This window comes from Thermochaetoides thermophila (assembly GCF_000221225.1).
Source record: "Thermochaetoides thermophila DSM 1495 unplaced genomic scaffold scf7180000011806, whole genome shotgun sequence".
Classification (NCBI taxonomy): domain Eukaryota; kingdom Fungi; phylum Ascomycota; class Sordariomycetes; order Sordariales; family Chaetomiaceae; genus Thermochaetoides; species Thermochaetoides thermophila.
This window is the reverse complement of record NW_006383023.1, coordinates 2,460,876-2,480,892: the sequence shown is the minus strand read 5'-3', so window position 1 is coordinate 2,480,892 and position 20,017 is coordinate 2,460,876. Positions and strand designations below refer to the sequence as shown.

The 20,017-nt window shown below is 50.9% G+C and overlaps 5 protein-coding genes across 5 annotated transcripts; 2 read left to right on the top strand and 3 right to left on the bottom strand.

Moving 5' to 3' along the window:
* Positions 1-670: 670 nt before the first annotated feature.
* On the bottom strand, positions 671-2,274 carry CTHT_0006930 (uncharacterized protein; the record flags this gene model as incomplete). Its single annotated transcript, XM_006691161.1, has 2 exons — positions 671-1,206; positions 1,422-2,274. 2 exons carry the CDS (start codon positions 2,272-2,274, stop codon positions 671-673), a joined length of 1,389 nt encoding a protein of 462 aa, XP_006691224.1.
* A 1,218-nt stretch (positions 2,275-3,492) lies between these two features.
* Positions 3,493-5,009, top strand: CTHT_0006920 (uncharacterized protein; the record flags this gene model as incomplete). The annotated part of the gene is made up of 2 exons (XM_006691160.1): positions 3,493-4,336; positions 4,387-5,009. The coding sequence occupies 2 exons, from the start codon at positions 3,493-3,495 to the stop codon at positions 5,007-5,009; spliced, it is 1,467 nt and encodes a 488-aa protein (XP_006691223.1).
* A 4,628-nt stretch (positions 5,010-9,637) lies between these two features.
* On the bottom strand, positions 9,638-10,056 carry CTHT_0006910 (uncharacterized protein; the record flags this gene model as incomplete). The annotated part of the gene is made up of 2 exons (XM_006691159.1): positions 9,638-9,687; positions 9,762-10,056. 2 exons carry the CDS (start codon positions 10,054-10,056, stop codon positions 9,638-9,640), a joined length of 345 nt encoding a protein of 114 aa, XP_006691222.1.
* Positions 10,057-12,108: 2,052 nt separating this feature from the next.
* Positions 12,109-12,527, top strand: CTHT_0006900 (uncharacterized protein; the record flags this gene model as incomplete). The annotated part of the gene is made up of 2 exons (XM_006691158.1): positions 12,109-12,397; positions 12,511-12,527. The coding sequence occupies 2 exons, from the start codon at positions 12,109-12,111 to the stop codon at positions 12,525-12,527; spliced, it is 306 nt and encodes a 101-aa protein (XP_006691221.1).
* Positions 12,528-16,748: 4,221 nt separating this feature from the next.
* Positions 16,749-17,729, bottom strand: CTHT_0006890 (CDP diacylglycerol-inositol 3-phosphatidyltransferase-like protein; the record flags this gene model as incomplete). Its single annotated transcript, XM_006691157.1, has 2 exons — positions 16,749-17,521; positions 17,585-17,729. The coding sequence occupies 2 exons, from the start codon at positions 17,727-17,729 to the stop codon at positions 16,749-16,751; spliced, it is 918 nt and encodes a 305-aa protein (XP_006691220.1).
* Positions 17,730-20,017: the final 2,288 nt, after the last annotated feature.

The following is a 20,017-nucleotide window of genomic DNA, read 5'->3' as shown; positions in this document are numbered from 1 at the left end:
TCTTTGCTGTCATTGGTAGTCGGCTTATTCGCAATCGTATAGGTTGTGTTGGCTATCGGTGGGAGGTCGATGACAGCGTGTATGTGAGATACCAGTCTTGTTTTATGTGCTTTGGAACGTTAATAAACGCGATTCCCCAGACTCAAATCTCAAGGACTGGACTGTGAAGTGACCAGAGCCAAGCTGTCTTGGGAATAGCTTGCTCAGGTAAAAAAAAAAAAAAAAAAAAAAAAAAAGTAAATTAAGAGGACTTAGAAAAATTTCCTGTTCAAGTAACTGAAGAATAATTCACAGTTGATCATGGGAAAGATCTTGGTGTGTTATATATAACTTCTATTAAAGATTCCATCCACTATATCTGTTTGATAATGCAGAATTGATGACTCTCTTCTCTCCCGAATGCCATAGCCATCAACAACATGTCGTATGCCAAAAAAAAAAAAACGGTAAAACCATCTTTTCCCCCCCCCCACCATCCTCTTGAACTCCGTTCAAATATAGATGCACACACCCATTCTACCTCTATATACATAAACCCAATATCATCAAACCAGACCGTTACCCTGAAAACTCGAGCCCAAATAAACATCAATCAACTCAATACCATAATAAACCTTTGCAATTCTTCGCCTTGAGGACAGGGAAAAAAAGAAGAAAGAAAGAAAGGCCCTTACCGCCCCCTCCGTCTCGGATCCTCCGCCTCAACCCTCCTCATCTCCCTCACCTCCTTCGTCCCCATACTCCCTAGCCCGCCCTCACACCTCCTCTCCCATCCCCCCAACCTGACCACAAGACACGTCGCATTATCCCCATCTGAACTAACCTCCGTCGCATACTCGACTACACTCCTAGCCCCTTCTTCCGGCGTCCCCGCCTCCTTAACAATATCCACTATCTCCTGGTCGCTCAGTGTCCCGCTCACGCCGTCGGAGCAGAGGACCATGAAGCTGTACTGAGCGGGGTGCAGGTCCACGCGGACTATGTCCGGTTCGGCGCTAACACCGATGCGTTTGCTGCCCATGTCGCCGAAGGAGCGGGAGTTGGCGAGGCCGTGGAGGCGTTCCTCGCCGAAGGAGTCCGTTACGAGACTGTCCGAGAGGTAGCGGCGTAGACGGCGAGATTCGGTCGGGCTAGAGGGACGGTGGTCTGCTGTCAGAGGGACGGCTAACCCGGTCTTGGTTTCGCACAGTAAGACTCGCGTATCGCCTACGTGGGCAACGGCAATGGTTGCGTGCGCGGAAGGATGCCAGAAAGGCGTTGACGAGGGGGTAGAGATCAACGCCACGGAGGCAGTCGATCCCCCTTTAAAGCGGTGCGGCCCTCCAATCCCGTGGCCCGAGGGGGGAGTTGGGGGGAGCCCAGTATCTCATCTTTGTTGAGGGGGAAGTCGGCGACGTAAGGATCATCGGGGTCGGGCTTACGGGCTTGCGCAGTGACGAAGTCGAGGTCGGCACGGAGAAAGGCGTAAGTGAGGACTGTTTCGAGGGTGATTGGTCCTTGAGAGGTTAACGGGGGAGGGGGGTTTGGGTCCCGGGAGGAAGGAATTGGGGGAATGGTAAAGCAGGAGGGTCGGAAACGGCGCCAGTAGCCGCCGATGGTGCGGCGGTACTCCTGGAGAAGGTCGGATTGCAGGCGAAGAGGCCGAGGGGTCGACGACTCGGAGGGGGGGACTTCGTGGTCATGTTGAGGGAGGATCGTCGGCGATGAGAGCGTTGACGGGTCTTGTAAGGAAGACGGGAGCTTCTTCGGGTCGTCTTTCTTCTGCAGGCTGCTCTGCAACTGCAGATCGGCAGCCGCCTGCTCGATGTACCCATGTAATTCGTCCCTCAAGAAATCGCTACACTCGGTCCCTCCATGCCCATCAAACACGGCGAAATAGAATACCTGCGGGTCGCCAAGCGCACTGGCTGCCGTGGTCCCAATCCCCGCTGCCTTTGCCGCCGCCGCGGCGTCCTGGCCTCTAACCAGACTGATCGGAGGGCGCTTCGCAAACGCGGGCATGGTGATGGTCCCGGCTTGGTTGGTGTCCTCATTCTGAATGCGCTGACCACGGGAGACGGCCACGCCAAAGTGATGCTTGGCGCTGCGCAGCGGGATGCGCACGACGGTTAGATCGCGATTGGGAGCCGAAGGACCAGCGGTTGAGCGCGAATCTGGGAAAAGGGAGGCCGATGGGAGGTGTGAGACGAAGTAGTTATGGAAGTTGCGCCGTGATGGTAGGCATAGAGCAGAGGGGACGCGCAGGAAGCGCGAGGTTTTTGCTAGAGAGGTCATGCGTGGACGACAAGGGTATGTAGAGAGAGCTCGGGTCTGTTGATAGTTTGGATGTCCTGGAGAATGGAAAAAGGTCGCAACATAATCGCCAAAGAGATCGAGTAATGCAGTCTGCTGGACGGCAGAAGGACGTGATCGAGGTGGCATTGGGCTTGAGAAGTCGTAATTACGAAGTGAAAAAATGGGCGTTATCAAAGATCAGAAGCGAGAATGCCAACCAAATGCGACGGCGCGATGCAATAGCGCTGCAATTGCTGCATAACTCGCCCACTATGCAATCATAACAAGAGAGTCAAAACGAAGAAAATAAAGGCAGAGGGCTGCGGCCACGAGGCAAAGGCTAGGGACGGGGACAGGGACCAATTTGAGCTTTTGTTGATGGCGCACCACCTTCAAAAGTCGTTGAGCAACTTTACTGAGGTTCGAAGGCATCGGGAGCGCACAACATACCCCATGTTCCATGCCCCATGCCCCCCTGCCAATCGCTGCCAAACTTTCACGGGCTGCCTGCATTTTTGCTGCATGTCCACATGGGGTTCTGCATCGAGTCTTGGCATCTCTGGCGGCTTGGCTTTTGGGCTGACAGCTTCGAGTCCATCGACGATGGACACTCGGGTCTTGTTTTCCACTGGCGGTCAGCCCTGTGATTGGCTGCTGCAGTGGATTTTTTATCTAAGAATTTTGATTTTTCTTCTCTGCAATTCTGCTTCTCTCCGCCGCCAGCTCCAACACAAACGTGTCAGTGCCGACAAGATTTTCTGACAGAGTTTCCTTTTTTTTCTTCATCCCTCCATTTTTTTTCTCGTTGCTCCATCGTAACAACGTGCGAGAGCATGCACACTTCGGGCTGGCCGCCCTCCTCCACCCCCCTGCTCTTACGATGCCGGGCGCAAAAGCCCTGTTACTGGTGGAGCCAGGGCCAACGTCATTTGGTGGGTCTTGTTGTGGGAGTGGATTTGCGCGTCTGCCCAATCACAGTGCGACACCGCTTGGCAGCCATGCGTCTTGGCGTTGGGGTTCTGACTAGGGACCATCAACTTCATCCACATCATCACTGCTGAAGACAGCCTGACAGCCTGAGCTGAACGTCCCGCCTGTCAGGTGCTCAGCTACTGTCCAATCGCGGAAATGCACACATAGTACTTCTGGACTGATACCTCGACACGTACAATACAGATCTGGTATCCTGTTCGATGACCGCTGGCTCGAACGCAGACAATGGGCGACAGTGCAGAAGCCCCCGCCCAGGATGACGGCTCCGACCCTTCCGGCTTGAATGGCGTCAAGGTCGTCGATATCGTTCCAGACGGTGATCTCATACTCGATGTGACATTTTACACCTCAAAAGATGTCCTGCAAGCCGCGCGTAAGGCGGCCAGGAAAACGGTCCCGTCGGTTCCCAAGGAGCTGCCACAGCCGACGCTGAGGTCAACCGTCCGCGTCGCCTACCGCGTGCACCTGGCCGTCCTGCGCCAGCAGTCCAAGTACTTCGACAACCTCCTTGGCGACAAGCGATTTGCTGAGGCAAAGTCGATCGAGTCTGCTCTACAACGGCTCTCCCTGCAAGGCATAAAGCCCGAAAATGCCAGTCCAACCGACTTGCCTGTGGTAAAGATCCACGAAGATGACGAGACTACGCGCTCCGTAGGCCGCGAGGGCATCTTCGAGGATCTTCTGCGCATCTTGCATAGGAAGCAATCCACTACCAACACCAAGCATGTGTCCATGCACTACCTGGCTGTCCTAGCCGTGTTGGCCGACAGATTTGCCTCCACGGGGATCGTGTCCCGCTATGTGAGCGCGCTCAAGTACAAGTGGCCGGCCACTCAAACGCGGCTAGGCAAGAATGACGGCCCGACCTTGTCCCGTGCCGCTGAGGAGACGCTGCGGCAGAAGATTTTGGTGGCATGGCTGTTGGATCAGCCGCCTAAGCTGATGACTTCTACACGGGAGCTGATTATGTATGGCTCCCGGAGATGGCGGACCTTCGGCGATGAGGAGGACGAGGAGGACGAGGAGGTTGGACATGCTGCGTGGTGGGATCTCCCCGATGATTTGGAGAGTAAGCTCCCCTCTTCCATTTCACGTATGAGAGCTTGCTAACGTCCCCAGGGGAGCTCCACTACCGCCGGGACTGCATCCTCAACACCCTAGCCTCCATCCCACGCCACTTCCTTCGCCTCTACACCTCTCGCACACGCCAATGCTCCCTCGGCTATGACACCTCCCCCGCTTGTGACTCCTTCCAGCTGGGCGAGATGATCAAGTTCTTCGTGTCCCGAGACCTCCTCTTCTTAGTGGACTTCTCCCCCCATTCTCTCGACACCATCCGCGACTTTGCCGCTACCGATCTAGGACACGTCATCGCTTCCCTCAGGCAGTGTCCTTCGTATCCACTCGATAAATATCACACTAGTTGTGGCCTTCGGATGAGGATCCTGCCCATAGTGGATTTTGTCCAGGCTATGTTGTCGAGTAGTGCCGTCGCTATTGGCCGGGTATCATGGCTTAAGGCACGTGAGGCGACGAGTTGGATGCCGAGAGATAATGGAAAAAGAGAGAAGAGAGTGTTTCGGTTCACTAGGGGCATCGCGACGGATCAGAGGCTGAGGTATGAGGGGGCTATGGCTACGGAGCGTATTGCGAGGGAGTTGTTTACGGCAGATGAGTGGGATTGGACGCCGGAGGAGGATCAGGGGAGGGAAGAGGGGATGGGGAGGTGGAGGTTTGGGTGATGCGATGATGGGTTTGAGATCGTGACACGAAACTTGTTGCATTGATATCCTCTCGTTCATAACTCTGGGGCTGCATTGTTCCCTCTCCCTCTGTCCAAACTTCCTCGCTTTTCTCTCCTCAGCCTGCAGCCATCGCCCTCTATTCTCTCACCTCACAGCGCCCACCCTTTCAGGCCAATTTTTTCCCTCTACTCTCTCGTGGTGCAGCAGACGAAGTCATTCCCTCCAGGACAAAGCGGATCTACAAGCCAACCCCATCAACATCCTCAACTCGCCATGACCCAGATCTCAATGAACTGATGATCAAAAACTCGCCTTTCAACGGCCAACTCCCTGTATCCCCACACCCAAACGAGCACCAGCTCCAGGCTTTCGGGTCACAATTGTATATCATGCACCCTTGGATATTATTCGGATCGTGTAGGCACGGCCAATGCCCGTTAAGTTTCTCGAACGGCTGACCTCCATATCTCAGGCATTCGTTGCGGTCGAGACATATGCAGAGCCTGTGGTCTGGTGGGTAGCTGCATTGTCCGCCGGGGTAGGCTTGGACGGGCAAGGGGAGAAAAAGAAGAGAGAGGGAGAGATGGGGTTTCATGTTGTTATGGGATTAAACAGAGAACTGGGATGGGAATGATGGAGTTTTTGGTGAGTAAGAGCTCAAGATAAGGGTACCATTGCTCGGTCCACCATATTTATGAGTGTTCCAAAGCCCCGAAGTGAGTGACGTCTCATGTCATTAAACACATGTGACCATTCTGACCAGCTCGTTTCGCAGCGTAGGCGAGACAATAAACAGTAAGCCGGATCAAAGTGAGCTGGCCACAAGCACAACCGTACACTGGTAATCGGCTCTCCTTCGGCTTTCTACCCCAGTATGTTAGTGATCAACTAGGCTTCCGAATACATGCATATGTGTAGAAGACTACCAACACTGCTAAGTCATTCTGCAAGGGAGTCCTGCTTTGGAAGGACGACTTGTATGTTCATTCCCCTAATCTTGCCACACTGACTATGTGCAGAGACTTCATTGCTCTCTAAACTTCAAGTTTGAAGCCGGCTTGAGTTCACATATTTGTTATAGAGGCTGCGACCTTTGGAGCAATAGTCTCATACTGCGTGATCACTAGATGCGTGACATCCTATGTAATAACAAGACAGGCTATACGTTCAGACTCCCTCGCTTTATCATCCAGTCTCCTACGAAACACTTCCGCTTCAACCAGCATTCCCCCTCCTTAACCTCACACCCACCGCATATAGCAAACCCATCTCCCTCCAGGATATACCCGATCTGTTTACCCACCCCCGTATCACCCATCGCTCCAAAAAACAACTCACACCAGTTCAGTAAGGAAAACTCACCCCTCAAAGCCGGCTCACTCTCCGTATATCCCGAGCACAATAGCTGCGCAATCGGCCCTGCTCATAGGTATCGCACCCTCAGACCACACATCCCTGGATATCGGGGTCCCATAGGCATGGCCAGGCACCGGGCTCTCCGGGTTAGGAGTAGCCCTCGTAGCGGGACTATTGTTGAAGCCGAGGCAAATGCACTATTGGTGGCCATACATGCCGGACCAGCAGCCGCCTGGGCAGGCTTGGACTCCTAAGGGAAGGAGGACGGAAGAGAGGAGGGAAGAGGCCTCATGCTGATGGTATCAAGAGATGATGAATGAACCTGGTATGCTTGAGAGGCTTGGAAGGAAGCTCACGATAAGGCTCTCAGTCCCCATTTCAGGAGGGTTATATCTTGGGAAATAAATGTCGCATGCCTTAGGAACGCCTAATCAGCATCATTGAAGTGTTGCAATATCGCTTTCATGCTCTCAGTATTTCTTTTACCTACAGGCTAAGACGGATCAGAGTAGAGCAGCCGAGAGGCGCAGCAGTATGCTGGTTACTTGCTCTGTTTCAGGTTTTCCCCCAGGGTCTCAATGATGGTATGGAATCCCGACTACATACATATAGTTGGTGTGCTACGCTATTCGATCTTTCAGTAAGGAAGTGAGCTCCGCCTAATCGATATTAGAAGTGCTGGCTGGCCTGAGAACCACTTTTTAGGGACGTAACCCGATCAGCAATTGCGCACAGCTACGGCATGAAGGTGAAGACATCTATGAAGCTTTTAGACTCTCTGCTAAACTTTTCTCTTCCTACCATATTTCGTTCCCCTAGGTTAAGATGCCTGGCCTTGACTTCTCCTCTCCTGACTCCGTTGACATCCTACTCACTCCTAGTTTGTCCCCTCTCCTCAACCCAACAACAGCAAGCCATGCTATCCTCCCAGGACAGGCCATCCAGTCTAGTACCCCCCTTCATCAGCATTCTCACCTCTAAGTAACTTGATTCAACTCAGGCATGTAAGCATCAGTCACTTTTCATTGGCACTCAAAGCAAATCCCTCCCTCCCCCCCCCCCTCCAAAAAAAAAAAAAAACAACAGTATATTCTCTCGGAAAAGTACAGATGTTCTCTATATCGTTCCTACGGTTGTTACATCCCCAAACCTAAGATCCCAGAATGGTAAGGGGATCGTTAGTATAGAGCCAGTTGCTCGGATTGGGATTGGACCAGCCACTAAATTGTTGGCGTTCAGTGACGGACGGGCAGATGTACGTGTTGTCGAAGGGTCGACCGGTGCAGGGTCGGTTGAGGGCTTCAAGGGAGAGGGGAAAAAGGAGGAGGATGAGGGGCAGGGTTGGTTTAGGGAACTTGGTTGCAACGAAGGGAACTATAACTATTGGTGAAGGGTAGGTGAGTTCTGAGACGTGTCCATGAAGGGGAGTTCAAAAATGAGGGAAGGAGGAAGCATTTATCTGGTCGATGGGCTCCTGTTCCATAAGCACGACAGATGCGGGTATCAAGGAATGTTTGGTGAGCGTGAGACTGAGTACGAGCTTAGCAGGTCATGGTTCTGACCTCACACATTTTGGGATTGGAACATTCACCCAGCTCTCCGAGGAACTGAGTTCCTCGCCATTGTCGATATTGATTGACGTCAATGCAGATGCAGTCTTGGCTGTTGTGAAGGAAGGAGCAGGAGCCCGCCTGGGTTAGCCGGAGATATAAAGGGTAAGGGAGGGAAGAGTAAGGTAAGGGGAAACATCACGTTTGTTTTTGGGAATGGTCAGGAGGTAGTTGGTGTTAGCCTCTGATGGAGTCGGAGGTTGAACTTAGAGGATGGGCTGGACATGGAAAGATGGGATATTGAAAGGGGATTATATGTAATCCCATCGGGTTTACATGGATCATGCAGTGTTGTTGCTTGTTATGACCCAACATACCCGGCTGCCTCTGAAAATTTCTTGTCTAATTTGGACTCATATTGAAGTAAACAAAGTTTTAGTGAAGCTGCTAGTAGTCTTCCGGGAACGCAACAGGGCTTTGAAGGAAGCAGATGAACCAACTGTAAGACGAGAACGGGATGTTCTCTGATCATTGGGCGCCGCTTGGGACTTTTAAGGCTGGCATGCATCACCAGGTAGTCTGAATTTTTTTGGATCGTTTCCCCGAGAGTCTTTAGCCCAAAATAACTTGGTCGCATACGATATCTGTAGCAGTTCTGGCTTCGAGGTCTCATTGTTCCCGTGTTTGAGCACTAAAGTCTTCGAACCGTTTTATTCTAGCCAGTACTCGTAGCTAACTTTGCCATTCGTATCCATTACAAATCCCAGAACATTGATTCTTACAGTGCCCAATCTGAGACGCATCGAACTATCACAGCTCCAACCGCAGGAGCTAGCACACCCAGCTGGGTCGTTAGGCTTGATGTTGCAGCCCTGGATGTTGTCAGGCTCATAAAGGAAAGGGCCGGTCACCTGGCTTATTTAGAATTGAGTTCCTGCCAGATACTCTGCACTTAATAACATCGAGATAGATGCATGCTGATAAGTAATGACTGTTGGAGCAGCAGCTCACGGGGTAGGCGGGGCTGAGATAAAAAGGATGGAGATCTCATTATGTGAATGATCTGGGAGATTTACAGAACTGGGGCAGTATGAGCAAAACTTTGCTGAGATTGACTGCTGGTTACAAGACAAAAGAGATGGATTTTAATATTGGTGCATATACTTTAGTAAGAGGCAAGTTACCCTGATGGCTTGCTGCCATTGTGATAAATGATTGCTAGTTGCCAATAAAGCTCAACGAGAGTCGTGAATTACTCTTGTGTGACGGCAGGGGTCTTAGATTAGCCGGCAATTGACTGACTTAGTACTAAAAAGGTTATGTATTTCCAATATGTGGGGAAGATGGTAAATAACCTGTGATGAAACAGACAGACAGCCATCCCGTTATTGGAGAATGTGTTTTGGGATCTGCAGCCTTCGGTCTCTATTGTGTAGGGGGTGTGTCTTGACATCAAGTAGTAAAAGATTGTAAGGACCCGGTAACATGGCAAGTTAAAAAGAACTCAAGAGATCACCAATTCCTTATTGACATATCTAGCAGAACTGAGATTACGCTGCTCAAGTCTCACACCAACCCCTGCACCCGTATTCCACCAACGGCTTCAATCCGTGTCCAGATTGGATCTGAACTGCTCTCACAGCGTTGTCTTCGCCCTTCGCAACATCTCCGCGGGATATGAAAGGGCTAGCAGTCAAGCCAAGAACCACCCAACCGCATTCAGATCCCAACGCAGCAGAAGAAGTCATTGCCGCCAGGGCAGACAGGGTCTAGTTGTCGTTATCGTCAGCAACAACTCTCTTCATAGATAACATTCATGAGGGAGTGATGTTAGGATCATTACCAGGAATTTTGCTATAACCTGGCCTACAGCCAAAAGCGCAGTAGCTGCCACGGCCCTTGGGGTCGCAGCCGACCTTCTTGCAGCCAACGATGTTGCTCAGATCATCCGGGCAGGGCCAGTTGCCAGGAGAGCCCACGATAGTGAAGCCGTGCATGCTTTCGCATCGCGCCTTATCATAGCAAATGCAGTCGTTGTCGGAGTTATAGGGCGGAGCACAAGGACCGCCGGCCTTTGCCAGTGCCGAGGGGAGGGCAAGGAAGAGGAAGGTAATGGTTCGAATGCTGAGGAACTGCATTTTGGTTGTTTTGTGGTATGTGTGTTTGGTGACTGGCTTAGTCCGCAGAGCAGGTTGCTTCGAGTACGCCTGAGCTCGAAGCTTGTGATTTATGACTCGATTGACTTTAAGGAAGAGAGAACAAAGGGGTTATTTATCCATGACGAGGCAGAATTGATAGTATGAGGGAGTTGGGTTCGAGTGAGACAATCATTCAAGAGATGCACAAGTTGGAACACTGACGATGCCTTTCGAACTGAAGAACCCTGCTACACAGAGCATTAACACTTGGTTTTGCGCTCCTCATAGCTTGAAGCAATAGTTGATAGTGAAAAAAGAGGCTGCTTAATTGCACTTACTGTCCTTGCTATCATACTGTCCATGTAGACTGCTTACGACAGGATCCCGAAACACATTCGTGATGTTGCAAAGCTGGTAGAGTTCAGAGTTTTAGACACAGCCACGACCCGTAGTATCTCAAGGTTCTTAATAGGTTCGCTATACGACCTGACGTCAACATATCTATGGCAATGAATGGCTGTCATGAGAGCCTTCATAGAGCAGTTCAGGTTCTCAATATCTGATAATTTGGCGACAGGACACCAGGTCTTTCCTCCAGCAAAATCAACACTGTTTGCTTCCCATTGTCAATCTGCAAAGGCGATTCTCTACGTTGTTGTTTTGTTGAGGTTAACTAGCTGGTTCCGAGTCAAGACTCAGCCAATCCTGACGAAGTTGGTTTACCTATTTGCAACATTAACTCCTGGATTACATTAAGTTCATCTCTCTGGTGCAAGCTTCAGCCACAAAGAACCATTCAGCTGAAACAACTCGGAACTACCTTGTAACATGAAGGCTTGGAGCCCCTCACTTGCAGCGATCAGCCCGGGTCGAGAGTGAGATCAAGCTCTGTGTGAGGATCAATGAGACTCAGATTCAGCCTTGCTAGCAGGACTGCTCAACTGGCCATCGCAGCACCTTTCACATCCAGAACAAAGTTATTAAACAGGGAAGCAAAGTCCTTTCTAGAGCAATCATTTTGCATTGGGTCACTCGGCTTCACACCTGATTCTTAGCTCTTCCATAACTGACACTTAATTAAGACTGTAATTCCCGAGTTTCAACCTCCCCTCCAACTCTTCACCACTGGGACTCTTTACCCCTTGACATGTGGGCGTACCAGTCCTGTCCAACTAATTTTCTCTCTCTTCAATCCGGGAATATGTTCCACAGCTCTATGCAGCCCTATGCAAACTAATATATCCCCAACAGCCCGTGAACTGTGAACCGTAAGCTGTAACCAGCGGCGGCATAATTCCGGTCCGCCGCCCCGGACCCCTTGGGGAAGCCATACAAGGTGGCGGCGGGGTGCAACGTCGGGCGCAGTGCCACAGCCGTTTAGCCTCCTTCTCGATTGGGAACAACACTTCGGTGTCCCGGATTTCTGGAAGCTCCGGGCTTTCCGTAACAGGAGGCGGTGAAGTGACGACCTTAGCTTTTAGAAGAAGGATCATAGCGCTGAGTTCGATGCTATGTCTTGGAAACCTTGCTGTTCAAGATGCCATCGATGTAAAGGGAACCGTCCAACATTGATCAGTTGGCGAATAGAAACTAGCACATATTCTTGCGGGTCGTGCTGACTACTTACATCGCCACTCTTCTAGTTCCCATGCATTCACCGAAGAGAGAAGTTTGCCTGCATGCTCTCGGTCAACTGAGGTTGTAATGAGAAGAAATACAACTACAACTTGATACTTGAAATGACAATTCTTGTTGTATGACAATCAATGGATCGGCAAAGTGTTTTCAAGAGCGTAAATCTGGGGATGGGTCATTGTAAGCATGTATCTACTTGAAATTACTACTTCCAGAAGGCACATACGACAGGCGAATATTGACTTTCGAGGCAATATCCTAATCAAGGCACTATAAAGATGTCCCGAAAAAGACTACGCTCTTGTTTGAGCCTCATAAAACCCAGTTTCTTCCTGTCAAACAGCTTCGCAGCTCTCTAAAATCCCAAAAGTCATCATTCAATCTCATTCCCCAAGCCCCCATGCTGCCCCTAACAAAATGAGACCGCTCGCCTTCCTCCTCCTATTCAACCCCATAACCCTGGCCAAGATTGGCGGCCGCTGCCACGGCAGCTGGAATACCGACAACTGCATCTGTCACGACGTCACAGAGTGCCAGAAATATTACGGCACTCCGGAGCCCGGAGATACTGGCAATTGGCCCTGCCCGGACGATCCGGCCAACATGCAAGCCTGCTTTGTCAGGGGCTGCGACTATAGGGGCTCCAACGCCTGCAGTTATTGCGCGTGTCAGTGCAGTGAGGCCATGGGATTTTGGAAGATTAATGGTAAGTCGTTAGCGAGGATGCTGAGCTCGTCATATGGACGGAGAACTGACAGGAAGCTAATAATTTCTACTTGCCCTGGTGACAATTACTTATTTTGCTGTTCCCAACTTTAGCTGCAGTGCCGCTGTAGCATATCAAAGCTTCCATATGGCATAAGCGTTGTTATATAAAGAATTATCAAATGGAAATGAAATATAAAATGGCGGGATAACTGAATTTGGATGCAATATCTTTGAGATCAGAAGGTCAACTTTGGGAATACCGGTTACTGTCAATACGGGCTCTTCCAATCCACTCACGCAAAACCTAATTTTAGCATTCATGACTTCTAGAAGCATCAAGATTACGGAGTCATGGTGAATATTTTCCTCGTTTGGAGGGCTTAAACATGGTCTCAATGCATCAACGAGGTGTTCTATCACACTCAAATAGTAGCAGCATCAATTACAAAGGTTGTGTATTTTAGAGACGATTCTGCGCATGACAGAAACTTTCAAGAAAAACAAATCTCTCGCCGGTGAAGACAGATATACATAGCCTCTCCTACAACCTTTTTTCTGTGCTCAAGCCTACCAGGTCCTCATCTCCTGGGAATACATGCCAGAGGTATTTTGCTCTCATCATCGTATGGCCAGAATTAAGTTCCTCGCACTCCTCCTCTTCGTTCTCACTACCACTCTTGTCCTTGGAAAACTCGGCGACCACTGCATTGGCAGTTGCACTCACGGAGGCTGTATCTGCTGGGGCCACAACAATACATCCATAGGTACAATTGCTTGATTATCGAGGGCAAGCCCGGTGACTGGACCTGTTCAAATGATCCGAACAACACTGCTGGATGCTTTATGAGATGGCGTGATCACAAGGCGGTCTATCTATTGAATAGTCAGTGCCGGTTCAACGAGTGTTATTCTGGTTGGAAGCCGACCACAGGCAAGTCCCATATTCTTTGGTGCTATTGTGCTTGCGAGGCTTTGGGCTATGGGATCTGGATAGACCGGACTTGCCCTGGGGAGAATGACTTCTTTTGCTGCACCTACTGTCGTTATTGATTGCGAATTGGGTTGGGCTGAATGTCAGTGTTATTGTGGGGATGGCCATATTCTGTAGCAATCTGAGGCTTTCTGTTCTGTCATTGGATTTGGGTGCATGCTGATGCACGGTACTCACTTTCCCTTTGGAAGGCCAAAATAACCTGATGATCTACACTGCCAAAGACGGGCCGAAGTCCAGCTACTGTCAGAGTGCATCTGAGAAGAAGGTGACGAGGTTCAAATGGGACTAGAATTGCAAAATCCGAGGTGGCTGATCTTTGTGGTGTTTAGCCTGTCCTTATGAGACCCTGATTCTCCTTATCCCAATCCATATTTCACCATAATAATGTTCCTCGGCCATGTGATCTCCAAGACGTTCAAGAGTTTAGCATAGCCTTCCAATCTTAGTATTATGGGATGGGATGGGTCATCAACTGGTGATTCGTTTTGTCAGAGGTATAAAGGACACCCATGGCATCCTCTTGGCAACAGACTGGCTTAGATACAGGATCCCCACAACAGTCCCCCACAGCAAATCCTCTGTCCACAAATCTCTAATCACAATGAAGTTTCTCGGTCTCCTTTCTGCTGCACTAGAGTCTAAACAGTCTAGATGATAATCTGAGTTTTTGCTCATGTGTATTTTTTTTGAAGGGGTAGAAACACAGATCACAGATGGGATGGGGAAAAGAATGAGGTTAGACGGTTATGGAGGTGCAAGGTGTGGGTAAAGTACCTACATATGATCAAGTGTTCAGAGCTTGAAGCTTCTTTTTCTGACTGTTGTCTTCCACTCTCCCCCAGTAACCCTAGCTTATTCCGGTGATCGCTGTTCCAGGATCTTCCAGGGCGACAAGTGCATCTGCAGGGATGAAAACGAGTGCAAAAAAAAAAAAAAGTATGGTGGCAATGTCATTACCGGATGGCAAAGCCAGTAGCCGTGCCCTTGGGACCCGGACAACATCAAGGCCTGTCTCGTACCTGGATGTGACAAGAAGAGGCCAATGGGGTACAGTGAGTGTGCTTTCAAGTGTAATCCTGGTTCTCACCTCATCTCAGGTAAGTGTTCAAGGGACCTGATACCGATTAGACCAGAACAGGCTGATAGGCACTGGGCAGATTGGACTTGCCCTGGCGGTGATAACTACTTCTGTTGCACTTTGGAATAGGCTATAAACTCTCTAGGATTCCACAATTATGATCATAGCAGGACATTGATTGTGTGGACTTCCCTGCAGGTGGTCTACCGGTTGGAAGAGCAGCTCTGAAGATATCTGATGTATTAAACCAGTGGTTGAAAGTATTTATCAAGATAGAACCTATATCAGTTTTGTTGTCATTTCCCAACCAAAGTCATGAGACCAGCTTGTTGTCAAAATCTACTAAATACATTTCAACCAGGCTGAAGGGACCAAATTTGCTCAGCCAGGGTTGCAGTATAGGCCATCGGAACTCAACCCGAAGCCAACAAGAACGCGTGAGGGGCTGCAGACATCAATGGTGACATCCCGTTCTGTTTATAAAATGGTTGTCGGCTGTCCCCATCTTGGGCCGAACCACACCGTTGCATTGCAGCCGCTCATGATATTTGTTGGTTGTCAACACTTCCTTTCTGGATATATTACATCCTGCAAGCAATGTAGAAAGTATCCAGATCTTCTGCCTTACAAGGATGGGACTTCATCCACCGATTCTCTTATCTCACGCTAGCAATAGCATCAACCAGAACACCAAGTCCATGGACTTTTTGAGTTGGAGAGCATCAAAGCTGTTTCCCTTCCCTTCTCTCACCTCCCTGTTCATGCTTGAGAGACATACCTGGTCACTCAAATTTCAGCACAACGATGCCAAAAAGCCAAATTCAGACCGACGAGTAAAGTTCACCAGCCAGCCCACTTATCAATGGGGAGTGATCCGGCTACGGAAACTCGCGGTTAACTTGGGCTTGTCTTCGGCGACCGCAAGTACCGGGAATCCCGCTGCAACCGGAGCCCTGACTAGAGGGGTAGGGTCCTGTGCGTGGCTGTGGAAAAGATCCCCGTGGCCCCTAACCAATATCTTAGGATATTTTTGGGTCCGCTGAAAACACAGGTCAGCGATTCGAAGCTACGACCCTCGTGAGGGTAGCGGCAGTGATTTATGTGATTTATATCTCTAGTCTGGCGTGCCTTCATCTACGCCAAATGGCGTAGTCGGATGCCCCGTTGTTGAAAGGTAGAATCCGAAGGGCGCATTATATGGTTGCTTGCTTGCGTGGGGGAGGGTAGGCGGTGCTGGGAGGAAGGAGCTAGGGCCAGGAGGGTAAGGTATGGGGCTGAGCAGGGTACTGGCGAGGGTCACATGAGAAAGGCGGAGATACTTGGGTGACTGAGTCTCTCTAAGTCTCATCCATCTCCAATGACTTAGGGACATACGGTACTAAAGATAATAGGGCTATGTACATCTAAAAAAGAAAATGACTAGGAGCAAGAATGTCCAATGAAAAGCGACACCATCTTTCAATATGACTTCAAAGCAACTAACCCCCAGCCCTCGCTAGCAACCATCTCACACCCTCTGTGTCATCCAGATTAGATAGGACGTCGTCAAAAAGGTAATTAAGGCGTTGAACGAAGCTCATGAATGGCAATGCATGATCCTCCTTTTCTCATCTCAACAACAACAACAACAACAACAACAACAACAAAAAAAGACCTAGGTCGCCATCCATCCCTCCAATTCCCATACGGTTCATTCACAAACCACCAGTCCATCCATCCAGCCGGCCAGACATCGATCCCACGAAATACCATCCGCTGCCTGAATCCAATGATGTAGGTAATTGTCGTCCGTCATGATGACCATGAGAAATATATAGGTACTTCCCACCACAGCAAGAATCAGCCGTCTTCCAGAGAAAAGTAGGAAATGAGGAGGTACCTAGCATTACTCATCACCCATCACCATCCCCGGATCCTACCCATGAATCATCACCCTTGGATTGTATAGATTTATTTCTTCTTTTAACCTTTCCCCTTTCTCCTTCCTTCCCTTCTTTCCTTACAAACCCCACGAGTGACATGAGAAGCGAAGACAGGTTCTTAAAAAAGAAGACGTAACAGAAAACCCGACATCCCCAACAAGAAAGAGAACGCGAGATTAAAAACAATACTAATCCTCCCCTTACTTTCAAGACCAGCCAGCCTGACCGACCACCTGTCCATACCTAGTCCAGACTGTCAACAACCAATCAGCATATAAACACACCCCTGAACGGCAACCTTCATTCATACATCTCTTTTCTTCCCTCCTCTTACATCCCATTCACTCCCCACTTCTTAGTTCGTCTTAGCCTTCTTCCTAGGCAGCCCCGCAGCCCTGCGAGCGCGAATATCGCCCTCCGCGAGCCACTTACTTGCCTTAACCAGTTGCACGACATTGATAATCTGCTTGAGCGCCATGACAGGGAAGCTAACAGCAGCCAGGACCCACGGCCAGAAGCTATCGATCTTGTTTGCGCGGGCGAGCTCGAGGGCAGCGGCGCTATACGGGCTGGGACCAAACAGCTGGCTCAACAGAGAGGTATTGACCTGCGCGCCCTGCTGGATGGCGGCGGCCGCCTGGTCGGGCACTTGCTGTAGCAGGGAGGGGGAGAGCAAGGGCGAGGAAAAGGATAGCAGATAGAGAGCGATGAAGAAGGCCTCGTTGAGGGCGCAGGCCATGAACAGAACCGTCTTGTTGGTGTAGTACAGAGACAGGATGCGCGAGCGCGACTTGTCGACCGACTTGTGCGACTGGTCGGCGCCGCCCATGGCGAGGGTCGCGTACATGTGCATGTAGTGCGAGGCCAGGTCGAGGGAGATTAGGCCCTGGAAGAGGATGGCCCAACGGGGGAAGGCAGACGACAAAAAGACAAGCAAACAGGCGGTTGTGCAACGGTCGGTGACCATGTCGAGCACGGCGCCGAAGCGTGTCGATTGCTCGAAGTACCGCGCCGCATAGCCGTCTAGTGCGTCGAGCAGGCACGAGACACTATACAGAAGCGAGCAGGTGCGCGGATGCAGAGGCATGTAGTAGAGGGAAGCAACGGCGAGGATGATGCGGGAATAGCCTGTGGCGGCGGGCGGTTAGCTCGGTAAGGTGTCGAAGCCTGGGGAGTGTGGCAGATGCCTACCGATGATGTTGGGCCAGAACCAGAAGATGTTCTCGCGGGGCTCATCGTCGGCGGCATCCTTGGCCTCAATGTGGGCAGACCCGTTGACGGGGATGTCCTCCTTCTCCTGGGACGGGCCCTGGCGGCGACTCTTGGCTCCTGCCATGATGACGGGTTGTCAGGCTACACAGAAGGTTGTTGTAGTTGTTCTATGGAGAGAAATCGACGGCTGAAGTAGTGGAGATTGCGCGCGAGAAAAGGGGGGCGGAGCTAAATAGAAGGAGACACAGATGTGGATGTGGGCTCCGATGACGAAGGGTCAGGAGTGCCGCGGTTGAAATCAGAATCCAAACGCAGCGGGCAGTAGGGTTTGTTTGGCAAAACCGCGGCGCGGCTTGTGCAACCAGACGCAGGCTGAGCTGGTGAAGCACGGTGCTTGCGATTGATTGCGGAAGTTTGAGCAGGCGAGGTCAGATCACGACGGTCAGCCGAGCAGAGAGCAGGCTGCAAGGCACGAGTGACGCGAAAGGCGAAAGCGAGAGCCTGAACGTGAGTTTGGAGAAAGGGGCGGAGTCGGAACGGGGCGTCGTTGAGGACGGGCCGGGCTTCGCAAGATGAGTCGTCGGGGGCTCGGGAAACCTTCAAATCAGAGACAAGCTTCGCCTGGTGGGCTCCTTTGGATTGGGCTTTTGAGCTGCGTGGTTGGACAAGAGCTAGGGTTGTCTCGCCAGTCTCTCTGACAATTGGCAAATGCTGGATCGCTGGGCCGGCCACGAACCACGCGACGAAGCGCGCTTTTTGTTGGTGGTGCTTGCGTTGCTGGACCCAGTTTTTTTGGTCCGCTAAGCGGCTGATAAGGAGTATCTGTCAGCTGCCGGTCGATACAAACCCTGGTCATATCGACACATGCCGAGGAATAATTCCAGGGTTATGTATGGGCAGCCGACCCTTATCAGATCTTTTCTGCCTTCCTCGTCACTCTTCCCCGCGACGCAGTGCAACTCTGAAATCATGCCCCGCGTTTAACCTTAGCTTGTTGTATCAACGACTTGATGGCAAGGTCTTATCTAGGCTCATGTCCAAACATCCCATTTATCCTCCGATAGTAGTTCCGCGGGGGTTCGACCAAGCACTGAACTCAGTGAAATTGCTTCGTCCTGAGTACCCCTCCTCCAACATCTCACAATCCGTACCACCTACTATAAGAGGTGGTAGGAACTTTTTGAGAGAGAAGTATTGGAGATGCATACCTGAAGGCACACAACGAGCTGTAAACGCAGAGGACCCTCTGCTTGCCTTTCGGAAGAATGCTCTACTGTCTTCCTCAGAGGTCGCTCCTGGAACACAAAATGGACAGAAAATCCAGCCCATATGCCCTCGTTCAACAATTGTAGCTCACGCGCACGGCACTTTCTCCCAAACACCAAGACGGTACGATCTGCGTGGGGCGGCGATCACACCGGTTGTCTGGCCCGATGGGACGTTGTGGTCTGAACTCTGCGATTCCTGGGTTTGCCCATGAACCACGACCGCACTTTTTAACACACCAACACTTTCAGGGGGTCCCTCCTGCTGAGTGGGGAGGAGCGTTGGCCCTGTTGGAGCACTATTTCTTGGCTTTGGCCAGCCTGGAGGAACCTCTTCCTGTTTTTCTTCCACAGCATCGCTCCTGTACTTCATCCACACCATGTATTAGGCTTCGGGCCTTGCAGGGCCATCCATTCGTTCCCAATCAACAGGGTTACCCATCGTCCCAGTCCTTTCTCCAACACCATCGTCCTTCATCGACACTCTCCCCACATTACACGCGCGCGTACAGTATCCAGCGGTGATGATTCGTGTGCAGTGGTGATGGCTCCATCGAGATCGACTGATACAGCCCACCTTGTGCCAAAATGCCAGCGAGATGAGGTCTGTGCTTGCATCAGAGCTGGTTTCTGCTGGCCCTGCATACTCCAAAGGCCGCGAAATCACCGACTCACTCGGTCAAGGACACTGCGGTCTCATGGTCTTCCTTCAAGTAGATGGGATCCACTCAGAACTTATCCTGAGAGGAAGAGTGAAAGGTTAGAGAGAAGGCAAAAAGAGTTAGGCAGCTGGAGGAATGCATATTTTTGTTGGCATCCGAATGCAAGTGGCATGCGATGCTTAAAGCTTCCTGATCGCCGGGAGTAAAGTCGGCGCCTCATTCGGAGCGCTCAGCATCGGAAGTCGGTCCTCCAGCTCAGTTGCGAGGCAAGCTGCTCCAAGGGAGGTTTGCTTCCGGGCTGCGTCACGGAACTTGCCAGACCTGCCGCTGCAATGCCAACACATCCAATCGATGAATCTGCAGGTGTCGTCGAATTTTCACGCAGCCACGGCAGCAGCAGGAGCAACAAGTAGCCGCACGACCCCCCTACGTAACAGGTGTCAATCTTAGCGCTGACCGGACACACCCAAGGGGGGGGGGAAGTG